Below are 14354 nucleotides of genomic sequence, written 5' to 3'. Positions count from 1 at the left end.
TCCTCATCCCATACGGAAAGCAGCTTTCTGGTTCTGATGGGGTGAAGAACGCATTGGCCCGGTATCAGGACACCTGCATCGCAGCTCCCGCGTGGCTACTGACGGGGCAGTGAGGTCTGCGGCAAGTGGCTCGGTCTCCTGAGGACATTTTTGCCTTTAGCGATCAAGGGTGACGATGGTGTGGGTATGTGGGTGGTGGTTGTTTGGTCTTCAAAAAAAATCTAATGTGTATCAATATTGTGAAAGATTGTAACAAAACTGGGGAAACCTCTGAGAATTCCCTCTGCCCCCTTCTCACTGCACTTAGGAGAGGTAAAACCCTCCCTTTAGACTTACTCCCTTTATTCTACATACAGCTTCCATGCCTGTTTTGTTTTTTGATGAGCCAAAGCTGCTCTGATGGACACGGCAGAGAAACATGTATTTAGTTTTTCAAATTAAATGTATTTTGGGTTTTTTTTTTTTGTTTTTTTGGGGGGGTCACTTGCTTTTTTTTTTAACACAAATTAAAATTAAAATTTTTTATTAAAAATTTTATTTTATTAAACTTTTATTAAATTAAATTTATTGATTAAATTTATTAATTTCATTTAGATTTGATTAATTAAAATTTATTATTTTATTAATTTATTAAATTAAATTAATTATAAATTTTATTTAATAAATTAAATTTATTGGTTTTATTAAAATTAAATTAAATATAATTTTTTACACAAATTAAAATTATGTGTTCTTTGGGTTGCCCCTTTTATTTTTGAGGTGAAATTCACATAACATCAGAGGAACAGTTGTAACGTGTACAGCTTAGCAGCATTTACTACATAATTCACTCACACAGTTAGGCGACCATCACCTCTGTTTGGTTCCTATACATTTGTGCCGCCCCCAAAGGAGACCTCGCACCCATCAGGGGTCAGTCCCCAGTTCACCTGCCTGTCCGTCCCCTCGGCCTCTGGCTTCTGCCGTTCTGCTCTCTGTCTGTATTCTGGACATGTCCTGTAAAGGGACTCGGACACCGTGTGGCCTTTTATGTCTGCCTTCTCCCGCTTAGCTTCGTGTTTTCAAGGTGAATCACGTTGTAGCAGGTGTCTGTCCTGCGTTCCTCTGTATGGGGCTTAATATTCCATCGTGTGGATAGACCCCAATTGGTTTATCCATTCAGCCCTTGATGGACATTCGGGCTCTACCTTTGGGCCGCTGTGACTCGTGCTGCTGTGACTGTCACTTGTCTTTTTGACTTCACCGTTGCCTCTCAGCCTTCTGCCTGGCTCTCTGTGCTGTCTCCTGGTGTGGAAGGAAGCTCCTTGTCTGTCGAAGTGTTTGTTTGCTCCTGTGACCAACGTTGGACTTGCTTTTTCCTGCACTTGCTCAAATGCACCTTTACATCTAGATCCAGGACCCTGAGCTGCCAGGTGACTGTGTTAGCTCTGCGCTCCCAGCTCTCCACGAGGCCCCTGGGTCTGTTGAAAACATACCACCTTCTTTTAACTTCTCAAAGTTTTTGTAGTGACTCTTGGGCTTTATCTGAGTTGCAGCCTTTGGAACAGGGAGGACTAGCATTTAAGTTTTGTGTATAAAAGGGCAGCTAATGCTGAGTCCTGCTGAGAACACTTCCCGTAGATTAACCCCTCTAACCTCACAAGAGCACCCCCACCCGCCTTTGATCCCATCTTGCAGGCGAGAAAACTGGTCCCAAGGTCAATGGCAGATAAACAGCAAAGCGGGGAATGAGTCCAGGAAATCTGGCTTCAGACCCCAAGCTCTTGTTTGCGTTGTTCTGCCGTCCTGGGTTAAAGCCAGAGGTCCCCCGGAGGTGAACGAGGTAGCTGGGTTACGGATCCAGGTTTCTTTCTTCTGGGTCGACACGCCGCCATCCGCCACACTGTTCTCTCCACCCAGTTCCTCCAGGAGCTAAATCTGTCCCCCCTGCCACCACCACCAGGAATGAAGTGACCTCAGCTCTTGACGCCCTGGCCTGGAGCCTGTAACAGGACAGGTGTGCAGAGAGCAAACAGCAGATGTGTGTGTGGCTTTTTCAGATTCCATTGCCACCTGATTTCAGCCCCAGCACACGTGCACACCTTGTGTCAGGCTTGCCTTTTTGGGAGATGGTGGTGGTGTCCTCTCGTCCCACCGGCAGAGCCTCGGCCCTGCCTTGCAGCAGTGGCTGAGAGATGTTAGCAGGGACGTGAGCCCAGTGCCCGGGACCTCCAGGCGGCCTTGCGGTACCCCAGCAGAGGTCCGGGGGGCCCTGCGGCCTCTGGGCTGACTGCGCTGAAGGAGGAAGCCAGCTGGACAAGTGACCGACTTTGTGAGCTCCAAGTGGAGCGCCCGGCTTGTTCTTCACGCGGTGTCACCTCGCCCTGCACACGAGTACCCTGCTTTCTCTCTCTGTCCTGCTCTTAGTGAGCATTTCCGTTGTTTCCAGGCTGGGGCTGTTACGAATAAAGCTCCTGTGAACGTTTTTGTCTGCATCTTGTGCTGTGCAGGTAGCCACCTGCCTTCTCCACTCACCAGTATGTCTCAGTTTTCTAATCAGCCTCGTCGCGTCGCGTCTGGTTGGGTGGCTGCTGACAGAGCCACCCTGCACCTGCTGGGGGTGTGCTCAGGAGGCGGCTGTTGAGAAGAGACAGAAGGACCCCTGTGTCCCAAAGCAGCTCCGAGCAGTGACGCTCATGTGGTCCTGCGGCCCCACCTTCTCCCCAGCACTCCACACTCAGGACTTTCCATCCTAGCCTATCCGTTCTGTCGGGATCCCTGCCCCTTCTTTCCACCCCTGCCTCCCCTCCCCACCCCCAGCCCACCCTGGCTTCTCTGCATCTCTCAGCCGCATTGCTTAGGACGCGCCCCACCCTGCCCCGGCCCCACGGCAGGTCAAGGAGGAAGCCCAGTGGTGGTCTCGGTTCCAGGCCTGCCCGTCGGGAAGAATTCTGTTTCGTGGGCTTGTGTGAGTTCCGTCTGCACTTTGCACAGCCTTGTTGGAGAGGTAGGAAGGTAGAAAACCAAGGGAGGGCTCCAAGCGGTTGATGTTGCTTCAGAAGCCGTAAGCTGTGTGCCGTGTTGGATCCTGCGTGTTCCAGCTCATCTTTTTCTGACTCTGGAGCCTCCCCATCACCCCATCAGTGTCTTCATTATAATTCCTTTCCCTCTGGCCTGTCTCATTTGCATAGTGCACACCTGCCCTCTGCAACCTTTCTTCTCTGGCTCCCCCTGCCTGGTCTCCTTGGCCTGACCTTCCTCCTGTTTGTGAGGCTCTTATTGCCCCTTTAGGCGAAAATCCAACTCCCTTCCTGGCCATTGAGGCCCCACAGGGTCTAGGCTTGCTCGCAGCTCAAGCTTCGGCCTCCCCTTGCCCACTGTGCTGTGGCCACTAGCTTTGGCCACCAGTGTTGCCCTTCAGCTCTCCAGATGTGCAGTCTCTGCCCCCAGGGCCTTTGCACGTGTTGGTGCTAGCCTCTGATGTTTGTCCTCGTCACCTGCCCACCCCTGGGTCCTTCAGGTCTCAGTGTAAAGGCTCTTGCAAGGGGGTTTTCTGCTCCTACAGTCTACAGCGGGTCCCCTTGTGGTGCTCTCAGACCCCATTGCGTCTGCCATGTCACTTATCATGGTCTCTAATGACACCATCTCCGTCTGGTGTCTGTAAGTTAGTGGGAGCAAAATTGGGCTGCATCTGTTGACCATCCCCACCCAGTGACTCTTAGCCCAGTGTCAGGTACACGGCAGACGCTCCATAAACACCATGTGTGTACGTGGTTGTGTATGCCTATGTGCGTGTGTGTACGTGCACAAAGATGTGAGGGTACCCCAGGCAGGTGGCCCTGTCAGAGAAAGAATGGACTAGAGTCTGCCCCATGGTGACACTTCTAGTCCCCTTAGTGGAGCCTCTGAGTCTTGTCCTGCAGTGGGAAGGTGGCGTGGCCTCATGGAAAGGACATGGGACTTCAGAGTCCGAAAACTGGGGTTGGAGTCCCAGCTCTGATAGCACTTGGCTGTACATCTTAGAACAAGTCTGTCTCTGGGCCTCATTTTCTGTGTCTGTAAGATGGGACTGATGTTAGGAATCAACAGTAATAATACCCATTCCCAGGGGCTGGAAACAACACTGAAATAGGGTCAAGGATACAAAGCAGTTTGTACTTCATGGGGTTAACAGGAGCAAGCTATGCTTCAGGAATGTGTGTCTGGGGTCGGGGGGGGGGGGGTCAGTCCCTGCTCCATCAGCCTGGCGTGTCTCCCGTGTGGGCAGCCCTAGTGTACAGAGGGTTGGGACCGGACAGCCGCCCTCTGGGACATCCACATTCGTGTCTGTCACACAAAGGCTCAGACTCTTCAAGGGCGGGACCCATGTCCTGTCTGCGTTTGTGACCCCGGCAACATCACACACCGTTCTGGACACACAAATGCTTGTTCTTGGTGGTGACCACCTGCTTGGAGATGTCCAGGACAGGAGAGGGGAAGATCCAGAAGGGATGGAGCACCTTGGACGAGGGAGTCGTGTCGGGACAACAGCTGAGGACTCACACAGAGCGGCTCTTCTCAGATGCCTGCTATGTCGGCACATGCCCCCCCCCCACCCCCGAGCACAGGAGAACCAAGTGAGTCTGTGGTTCCCACTGCTCCTGGGAGGCAAGGATTAGCTGTCCACCCCAATGCCTGGAGGAGGCTAACAGCCCCCGAAAATATCCAGCCCTAATCCTTCAAACCTGTGGGTGTTATCTTGTATGGTAAAATCCTTACAGATGTGTTTTCATTTAAAATCTTGAGATTGCGGGGGTGGGGGGCCCTTAGGCAGCTCAGTCATTAAACATCTGCCTTCGGCTCAGGTCATGATCCCAGGGTCCTGGGATCGAGCCCCACATCAGGCTCCCTGCTCAGCGGGGAGCCTGCTTCTCCCTCTCCTACTCTGCCTGCTTGTGTTCCTTCTCTCTCTCTGTCAAATAAATGAATAAATAAATAAATAATCCAAAAAAAGGGATCTTGAGGTGGGGGCACCTGGGTGGCTCCGTCAGTTAAGATCTTGAGATGGCGAGGCTGTCCTGCATTAGTCAGGTCCTAAATGCCATCATGGTATCCTTAAAAGAGGGGGCCACAGAATGGTCTGACAGACAGAAGAGGAGGAGGCCATGGGACCACGGAGGCAGAGACTGGAGTGTCCAAAGCCAAAGAACGGTAGCAGCCACCAGAAGCCAGAAGAGGGAAGGGGCTCATTCTCCCCTAAAACCTCTGAAGGGAGCACAGCTCTGGTGACATCTTGACTTCGGATTGATTTTAAACTTCTGGCTTCCAGAACTATGAGAAAATGTATTTCTGGTACATAGCTATCAGATTTGGTTGGCCATTTGTTACAGCAGGCACGTGAAACTGGTATGGTTTGTTAACTCACCGGATCACTTAATAAGCACCTACTGTGTTCTGGGCCCACTCCGCAAGCACCTACTGTATGCCAGGCACTGTGCTAGCCAAGGCAATACACAGTGAATAGGTCAGTGAAGGCCCTGCCCCCCGGGCCGACAGGTACTTGTGGGCCAGGGGCAGGAGGCACACACGATAAACAACTAAGTAACAGACATCACTCCCTGCTGTGGGCCAGGCATCATCTTCCATGTGCTTCCTGTGTACTCACTAAATTCATCCTCACAACAGCCGTATGGGGTAGGTACTCTTACTCCCGTCATGTAGATGTGGAAACAGAGGCACAGAGAGGCTGGTCTGAAGCCACACTAGCTGTAAATGGGAAAGCCAGTGTGTGCGCTCAGAGCCTCTGCTCTGAATGGTCTTTTGTTGGATGATAAGACCTACTAGACGGTAGTTGTAAAAAGTATCATGGGGGCGCCTGGGTGGCTCAGTGGGTTAATCCTCTGCCTTTGGCTCAGGTCATGATCTCAGGGTCCTGGGATCGAGCCCCGCATCGGGCTCTCTGCTCGGCGGGGGGCCTGCTTCCTCCTCTCTGCCTGTGTCTCTGCCTACTTATGATCTGTCTGTCTGTCTGTTTTTTAAAAAATATATATATATCATGAAGGTAGTAGTCGGGGGAAGGGAGCAGGGTTCATTTAGCGGGGCCGGGAAGGATGGGCCTCTGTGGGGAGGGGACAGTTGAACTGAGCCCCGGGTCAGGGGCATCTCCAGAGGAAGGGGCCGGTGGGTCAGAGCAGGGCGGCGGGGGTGGGGAGGGGCTCACCAGCTGGTCTCGCCTGCTCCCTCCCCCCAGGCATGTCGGAGCGCGAGCGGCAAGTGATGAAGAAGCTGAAGGAGGTGGTGGACAAGCAGCGCGACGAGATTCGTGCCAAGGACCGGGAGCTCGGTCTGAAGAACGAGGATGTGGAAGCTGTAAGTGAGGAGCCCCGGCCCCATGTCCACCCTCCCGGCCAGCAGATAATGACGGGAGATGGCCTCCTCCCCGCAGGCGGTTCCCCTTCTCCGCCTTGGCCTCATGCCGTGGGCTCTGTGGGGCAGGGGTCCTGCCCGAGGCCCGGCAGCTCCAACGCTGAGGCCACAGGGAGGACCCTCAGCCAGGTCTGCATGGTCACAGCAGGAGGAATCGTGGCACTGCCCAGTGACCTGCTGCTCCCACACCCTGGGGAGGTGCCGAGGCCCAGCCTGGCTTCGTTCTGACCCCGAGGCTTCCTCCAAATCACCCCCTTTGTGCCCCTATGTGAGTAGGCCAGTGTGCTCCAGGCTGCTCCAGAACCCCACACAGTGTCTCCACCTAAATTAGAAAGACACAAGGCATGTTACTTCCATCTGTTGGGAAATCATCATACTATACTGACAAAAACACTTACCTTCCATCTGTCATAAAATTATTATAGTAAATATATAAATTGTCCATCTCTGGCATCAACAGTTATAAGAATATGAACCAACTTCAAACAAGTCAGGATGTCTCCAGTATGATGGCACGCCTGTAGAGGATTTGCCCTTGTGCAGTGCACAACGTGAGCTACTGTATGTGGCAGCCCCATAAATGGCCTTCCTCTTTCTCCAGCTGCAGCAGCAGCAGACCCGGTTGATGAAGATCAACCATGACCTCCGCCACCGTGTGACAGTGGTAGAGGCCCAAGGGAAGGCCCTGATCGAACAGAAGGTGGAACTAGAGGCAGATCTGCAAACCAAGGAACAGGAGATGGGCAGCCTGCGGGCAGAGCTTGGGAAGCTGCGAGAGAGGCTGCAGGGCGAACTCAGCCAGAATGGAGAGGAGGAGCCTGAGGTAAGTGGGAAACCAGCCACTGAAGAAAATGGGAAGGTAGGTCTGTAAGCTGGCTCATGGTGGGCAAGGCTGCCTTGTTTTCTCCATTACAGGGAGGAACCTGGGAGGAGCTATGTTGTGTGGTTAACTGCATGGATGCTAGAGCTGGTCTGCTTCAGTTCAGATCTAGCCTATTATTACCTCCATGACCTTGGATAAATTATTTAGCCTTTCTGTGGCTGTTTTCCTTGAGTCTAAAATGGGGATGATAATAGTACTTAGCACCAGATTATTATGAGAATTAAATGAGTTAGTTCATTTAAAGTGTTGCCTGTTATTACCATGATTGTCTGGAGGAGTCAAAAAAGCTTTTCTAAGAGGTGACTAAAAGAATGAGAGTAAACAAGTAAATGGAGAGTAAGTTCCAGGCAGGGGAGTGGCACATGCAAAGGCCCTGTGGCAGGAGAAATTGCAATGCAGTCAAAGAAGGGTAAGAAGGCTAGGGTGGCTGGTATGCAGTATGAAGGGCAGGAAGAAGGTCTGAGTGAGGTCAGAGAGATAGATAAGGGCCACTCCTGCAGGCCAGGTAGGCCACAGAGTGGAGTTTGGTCTTCTCCCTGAGAGCACTGTGCTGGGGACTATGGAGCTTCAAAGAGCTTACAGTCCAGTGCGGGAGACAGACTTGGCCACCTCCAAGTGGTGTCGCATTTAAGGGGAAAGGGGACTATCTTTGCGGTAAGAGATTGTGTTTGTCTGGGTTCCCTCAAAGCAGAACTTGAGAAAAGGAAAATGGGCAGGAGCTTTAGTGGGCGGTGATCCCAAAGATCTGAGGCGTGAGACAGGGAAGAAGGAAAAGTGAATTTGAGTGTGTGTTATTGAGGCTGCAGTGGGAGCTCAGTCTTGCCGGGACCTCTGAGAAGCCCACAGACCATGTCCCAGAACCGTCTTTCTGGAGGAGAAAGGCTTGGAACGTTAATCTACATGCACCTGCCCCCAGTTGACTAAGGGTGACTCCTGGGGGTATTAACACCTTGACATTCCTGGGCAGAACTTACAGAGCAGAGCTCAGGACACGAGTGGGAAGACATGCAATGTGTGCTTGAGGTGGGTCCCTGCCACGTGGCCGGGACCACACCACAGTTGCAGCGAAAATCCAGATGGGTCCAGGGCTGCGACTCAGGGGGCTAGAGGTGTCTCTCCCATGGATGTGTCCCCTGGGGTTGGGGGTGCCAGCAACACAGGGATAGGACAGTTAATCCTGAAGGCGGTGGCATGCAGTTTCATGGAAGAGCTGTCCCTTTGGCTGGATGTCAGTGTTCACAATGCTAAGATTTTGATAGGTGGATGAAGTTGATGGTTATTCTGCTTCAGGACAGCATAGTGGACCCTTAGGGAAAAGCTTGGGGCTTACTCTTTCTTCCAGCAAATATTTACTGACTGTTTCTGGTTTGTAGACACTGTGCTAGTTTCCTGGGTAACAGGTCGGGAAGGTAAGACAGTTGAGCTCCCCATCAGGTTGGCCCAAGTGCCAGCACAGTCATTAAGCATCTTTCAGGCCAGACACGTCTAGGTTCTCTGAAGGAGAGGAACCTGGGATACAGTTAGGGAGGTAAGGGAGAAAAGTCTTAAAAGGGAGAGGTTAGGGCTTGTTTTTGGCCCAAAGTGACAGAATCCTAAATTAAAAGGCGTTAAGGATTTAAAAAAAATAATTTTGGGTTATATAGCGAAAGGCTTTGTGTTAATGTTGACTTCAGGTATAGCTGGTTCCAGGTGCCCAAATGATGCTCTCAAGATGTCTCAGCTTTGCTTTCCTCTGTGTTGGTGGTATTCTGAGGTGGGCCATGCCATATAGTGGCCCCTGGGACTCTGTCAGCTTTGCAACCCCAGAGGAAAGAAGTTGCCTCTGTCCCAAATTCCCAACAAGTCTCAGGCAGCCCTCTCCTCATCCCGTCACAGAACCAGGTGCTGTGGCCCAAAGTCTAAAATATGCATGGTGTCCAGTCCCAAGTCCCATGGCTACCTCTCGTGGTGCCTGTCCATGCCGCATGCACTGGAAGTGGGGCCAGGGGAGTTTCTCCAGAGGACAACTGCCAGGACTCAGCCCCAAGAAGTATGGAAGCAGATGCAGGGCAGACAGAGACAGCAGCTGTCATCTTTGGTGCTGGAAATGCCACACACAGATCTCTGAACAGTGGGTAGTGTGGATCCCTCACAGGCTTCAGCAGGGGAGTAATGGCATCAGTTCTGAGGTTATGGAGGACAGTTTCCCATCCAAGTACTAACCAGGCCCGACCCTGCTTAGCTTCCGAGATCAGACGAGATCGGGCGCGTTCAGGGTGGTATGGCCGTAGACTGGAGGACAGTTTGAACAAGGAGGGAGCTGATGGCAGAACATGGCTGTGGGAGCCCCGTGCGATAATCCAGGCAAGAAAGGTGAGGGCTGGGGACGCCTGGGTGGCTCAGTAGGTTAAAGCCTCTGCCTTCGGCTCAGGTCATGATCGCAGGGTCCTGGGATCGAGTCCCTAGTCGGGCTCTCTGCTCAGCGGAGAGCCTGCTTCCTCCTCTCTCTCTCTCTGCCTGCCTCTCTGCCTACTTGTGATCTCTGCCTGTCAAATAAATAAATAAAAAATCTTAAAAAAAAAAAAAAAAAGAAAAGAAAAAAGAAAGGTGAGGGCTGAACCAAACCTGTGGCAGTGGGATGAGGCAGATGCCAAAAACAGCCACTAGGCAGAGCTTGGCACTGTTACCCCCACTCCCTTGATGTACGTACCCCTTCTGGTTCCCGTGCCCCATGAGGGCTCAGGCCTGTCTCCTCCTGGATGGGTAGGGCTCAGTCCAAACCCAGGTCCTAAGGATGCCGCCCCAGCCACAAGACTCCCAGCCCTGCTCCAGATCTCTTTAGCAGCAAGGGCAGGGACATGTCACACCTCCTTGGCCCACCTGCCTGTCTGTTTCAGTTTCTCTTGCTGGCACCAGGGGGGTGGGACAGAAACAGAGTAAAGTCAGGTCACAGTTCTAACTAACCCCCGGAGCTGTTTTGCAAAGTCTGTTCCCAAACTCAGGACACCTTTGCTGGGTTGGACTCCCTCCTTCGGAGCTAGGTGGAGTTCAAGATGCTTGTCACTCACATAGGGAAGCCGCAGGGTGCGGTGGCTTTGCACGTGCTGCTGTGTGACCTGGGGTTCATGTATCCCTTTGGTGCTCAGTTTCCTATCTGACAAGTGAGGGGAATGAGCTTGACTTTGGTTCAGTAGATCAAATAGTGTGGCTGGGATAGAGGGCCTGGAATCAGAGGAGGGCACACAGTGAATTCCTAGTGGGAAGCGAGAGCAGTGCAGGTTTTCAGATCATTGAGACGAGTCTTACAGGATGGGTAGGAGGTCTGGGGTGGACTGTGGGGTGGGCCGCTCCAGACCGGTGGAAGGACACGAGCCAGACTGGAGCATGAGCAGGTGCAGCTGGGTCGTGGGCTCCTCCTGGCCCGAGATCGGTAGAGGAGATGGGAGCTACGGAGGGATCCGGAACCGGGGAGGAGTCCGTTCTCATCATGCCTTGATAACTCCAGTCCAGTAAACAAAGCTTCTGATGTATCTTTATAACATAGTTACTGAGATACAACTTAACTACTTAATGTATACAATGTGACAGGTTTTAGTATATTCACTCTGTCATACAACCAACCCCAGCATCTAGAACATTTCCATCACCCCAAAAAGAAACGCTGTACCCACGAAGAGCCACTCCCTATCTCTGCCTCCCCCAGCCCCTGGCCACCATGAAATCTATTTTTCTGTCTCTACGGATATGCCTGTTGTGGACATTTTAGGGAAACGGAGTCGTGCGACATGTGGTCCTTGAACGCCTTCTTTATTCAGTGTGTTTTCTCACTCCTCTCCCTCCTCATGTTTTCACTGGAAGCTTCCTGCCTTTCACAGGTAGACATAGAAGCCCCTAAGACAATGATATGGTGGGCTCTCAGTTTAAAGGACTTCATATAAAATCAGTAAGGAAACTAACATTAATAGTTCCTGCTTGACCTCTCTGCCTTACAAATTCTGGTATCTTAGTACGTGTGTGTTTTGTTGCCATAAATAAGACAGGCCCTGATCGCTTGGCGTGTGAGGCCGGGTTTTTTGGCTGAATGTGTGCGTGGTGGCCTAGGAGTTACCAGGGGTGGCCAGGACACAGTGACTCTCCCCTTTGCTGGGTGAGGGGCTGTTCAGAAGTATGTTCAAGGGTCTGCGGGAACGGTGGCTGTGCTGTGCCCAGCGGGAGTGGGCTCAGGAGGCCAGGCCTCAGGACGCAGGGCCTGGTGGAGGATGTTGCCTCCCTTCGGCCACTCTGGTCCCGCCAACTTGTCAGCCGGCCTCTTGGGCCTCCCTGGGGAGCACCTGGGACCTCAGGTTATCTCCCTCTGTACCCAAAGTGCCTCCAGGGACCAGCAGACAATCCTCAATAACCCCCAGCCACCTCCGAGGTCCCTCGTGGAGTAAGCCTAGAAGACCCACTGCCAATGGGCCTGATTCCCTTGCTGGAAAGAGCTTTTTCAGTCTCTCTCCCAGGGCAACCCCATCGAAGGGCGCTGCGTTAGTGCCTGCTGGCTTCCAGGAAAGCTGGAGCCCCAAGCTTCCCTCTTTGGGATTTCCAGGCAGTGGTCCCGGAAGTCGGGACTTGGTTTGCAAACCTGTCTGGGAATCCCCCAAGCTCGAGGGCATCGGGTTGCCACCCGGATGAAAGAGCCATCCATCCCTCCTCCAGAGAAAAAGACCTCAGTCAGACCTGAGGAAGCCCTTGGGTGTCTCGGGTGCTCACAACCCGTGTGGGTGAGCGGAAACCTGCGGTGTCCGGAGGGAGTGTGTGAGCCTGAGATTTGGGTCCACGGCCTGGGCTGCCGGGGCCTCTGGGGTCCAGACATGGAAGGAGAAAGGGGGTAGGGGCTGAGCAGACATGGAAAGAACACGTCAAAGGCAACAGCTGCCACTTAGGACCAGCCCAGTGTTAGCATGTAGATCCAGTGCGACCCAATCTTTCAATATTCTTTCCAAAAGGAAGCCCAAGACCCAAACTTGAGTGTGAAATCTCCCAGTATAAAACTGTTGGGAACTAATTCCAGAGAGTTTTAGAACACAGTGAAGGCCAAACAAAATGTTGGGGGGAGGAGTTACGGAGGGCCCCAGACTTCCTGGGAAACTCCTACGCATTCGTCAGGACCCCATGCACAGAGACCAGATCTGCAGTAACGTCTTCTGTGATCCCTCCCAGTTAGAGTTTGATGTCCTAGCTCCTCTCTTGCCACACGACCCTGTAGGTTTCCCTCTGTGAGTCTCTTCCCTCCGCTCCCACCTGATTCATTCAGAGTTGATGCGCAGTGAATGTTGAATGTTTATCGAGACATCCAGTATTTACTGAGACGGCCATTTACTTACTGAATATTTATTATAGACCTTCAGGGATGCTCTGCGGTTCACCTGGGCAGGGGAAGAGAAGGGAACTGATGCTAGTGAGTGCCAGCTGTATACCAGCCGCTTGCCATGCGCGATGTTGGGTAGAGGACCCTGTCCAGCCATGTGGCCCTGTAGGTGACAGACACTGAAGACAGACCCTGAGCACATAGCACCCCCTGAAGGTGTGGCATCAACAGAAGCCTACAGTAGCATCTTGGGAAGTTAAATCATCCAACATTTCCTCCCCTACTTCTCAGATGGGAGGAGGCCCCACTCCCTTGCTCAGAGACAGCTTGGGGCAGCGGGGTATCTGTCCGGTGTTCATTTTCTACTGCAGCCACACGCCTCCCCTGCTGCCTGCTGCTCCGTGTGACTCCTGGTCAGACCCCCTCCCCCGGCCTGTGCCTGCTGGGTGACTCTTCTGTCACTTGACCTGCTCTGGAGGGTGGTGTCTCCTTTCAAGTGTCCTTTCCCAGAACAGCCTGTCCTGACTCTCCCAGGACACAGGCATCTCAGCTCTGCCTTCCTGGGTCCTTCAACAGCCTGGCCGTGCGTCACCGTCTGGGTATAAGTGCCTTTCTCCCTGTGCTGCTCTGAGGGTTTGGGTAGGGGAAGGTCTCTCTCTCTTTCTTTCTTTCTTTCTTTCTTTTTTTTTTAAGATTTTATTTATTTATTAGAGAGAGAGAGAGAGAGAGAGAGCACAAGCAGGGGGAGGGGCGGAGGGAGAGGGAGAAGCGGGCTCCCTGCGGAGCAAGGAGCCCCATGCAGGGCTCGATTCCAGGACCCTGGGATCATGACCTGAGCCGAAGGCAGATGCTTAACCAATGGAGCCCTCCAGGCACCATAGAAGGTCTCTATTTCAAGCCCATTTCCCCCAGTTCCAGAGCATCCCTGTTGTTGTCCTGAACTTGTGTCCACTCCTTCCGGTGGATGATGGGATACTGGCGGTCCAAGGGTGTCAGGAACGTGGGGGGAATATGGGCCACCTGCAGATCTGGCCAGCTGACTTGGGGGCAGCTTGCAAAAACTCCCTTGCTTTCAAAAGATGGAAAATAAACCACAAGTGTTGGCGAGGATGTGGAGAAGGTGGAACCCTCCTGTGCTTCCGGCAGAGTGACAGGTGGGGCGGCCGCGGTGGGAGGCAGCTTGGCAGTTCCTCAGAGTCACACATACAGTCACCACGTGACCCAGCAGCTCCACCCCCGGAAACCCACCCGGAAGAACTGGGAACAGGTGTTTGGACAAATCCTTATACATGGGTGTTCGTGGCAGCACCATTCACACTAGCCAAATGGTGGAAATGGCCTAAATGCCCATCAGAGGACAAAAGATGAACAAAACGTGGCGTATCCATACGTGGGACTAGTATTCAGCCGTCGAAAGGAACAGAGCCCTGACTCGCTACAGCATGGATAAACAGTGAAAACACGGAAACCGAAAGAAGCCAGGCATAAAAGGAAACATGCTGTACTCTTCTGTTTGTTTGACATGTCCAGAAAAGGCAAATCCGTAGAGACAGAACGTAGATGGTGGCCACCAGGGGCTGGTGGGCGGGGGTGGGGGCGGGGAATTAGGGAATGGCTGTTAATGGGTATGGAGTTTCCTCGACCGGGGATGAAAATGTTCCAGAACTAGACCGAGGTGGTGATTGCACACCGTTGTGAATGTACTAAATGCCACGGCATTGTGTATTTTTAAATGGTCGGTTCTCTGTTAAGTGTATA

The 14354-nt window shown here is 52.5% G+C and overlaps 1 protein-coding gene across 4 annotated transcripts in view; it reads left to right on the top strand.

Annotated features, from left to right (window-relative positions):
* The window catches only part of RILPL1 (Rab interacting lysosomal protein like 1), a 41370-nt gene that overhangs the window by 14688 nt on the left and 12328 nt on the right, over positions 1-14354 (top strand). For all 4 annotated transcript variants that reach the window (XM_032311527.1, XM_032311524.1, XM_032311525.1 and 1 more), the window contains exons 3-4: positions 6209-6327; positions 6986-7207. In XM_032311527.1, the coding sequence (XP_032167418.1) occupies positions 6209-6327; positions 6986-7207 (341 nt within the window). The remainder of the gene's footprint in view (positions 1-6208; positions 6328-6985; positions 7208-14354) is intronic.

This window comes from Mustela erminea, chromosome 13 (assembly GCF_009829155.1).
Source record: "Mustela erminea isolate mMusErm1 chromosome 13, mMusErm1.Pri, whole genome shotgun sequence".
Taxonomy (NCBI): Eukaryota; Metazoa; Chordata; class Mammalia; order Carnivora; family Mustelidae; genus Mustela; species Mustela erminea.
This window is presented reverse-complemented; position numbering and strand designations above follow the sequence as displayed.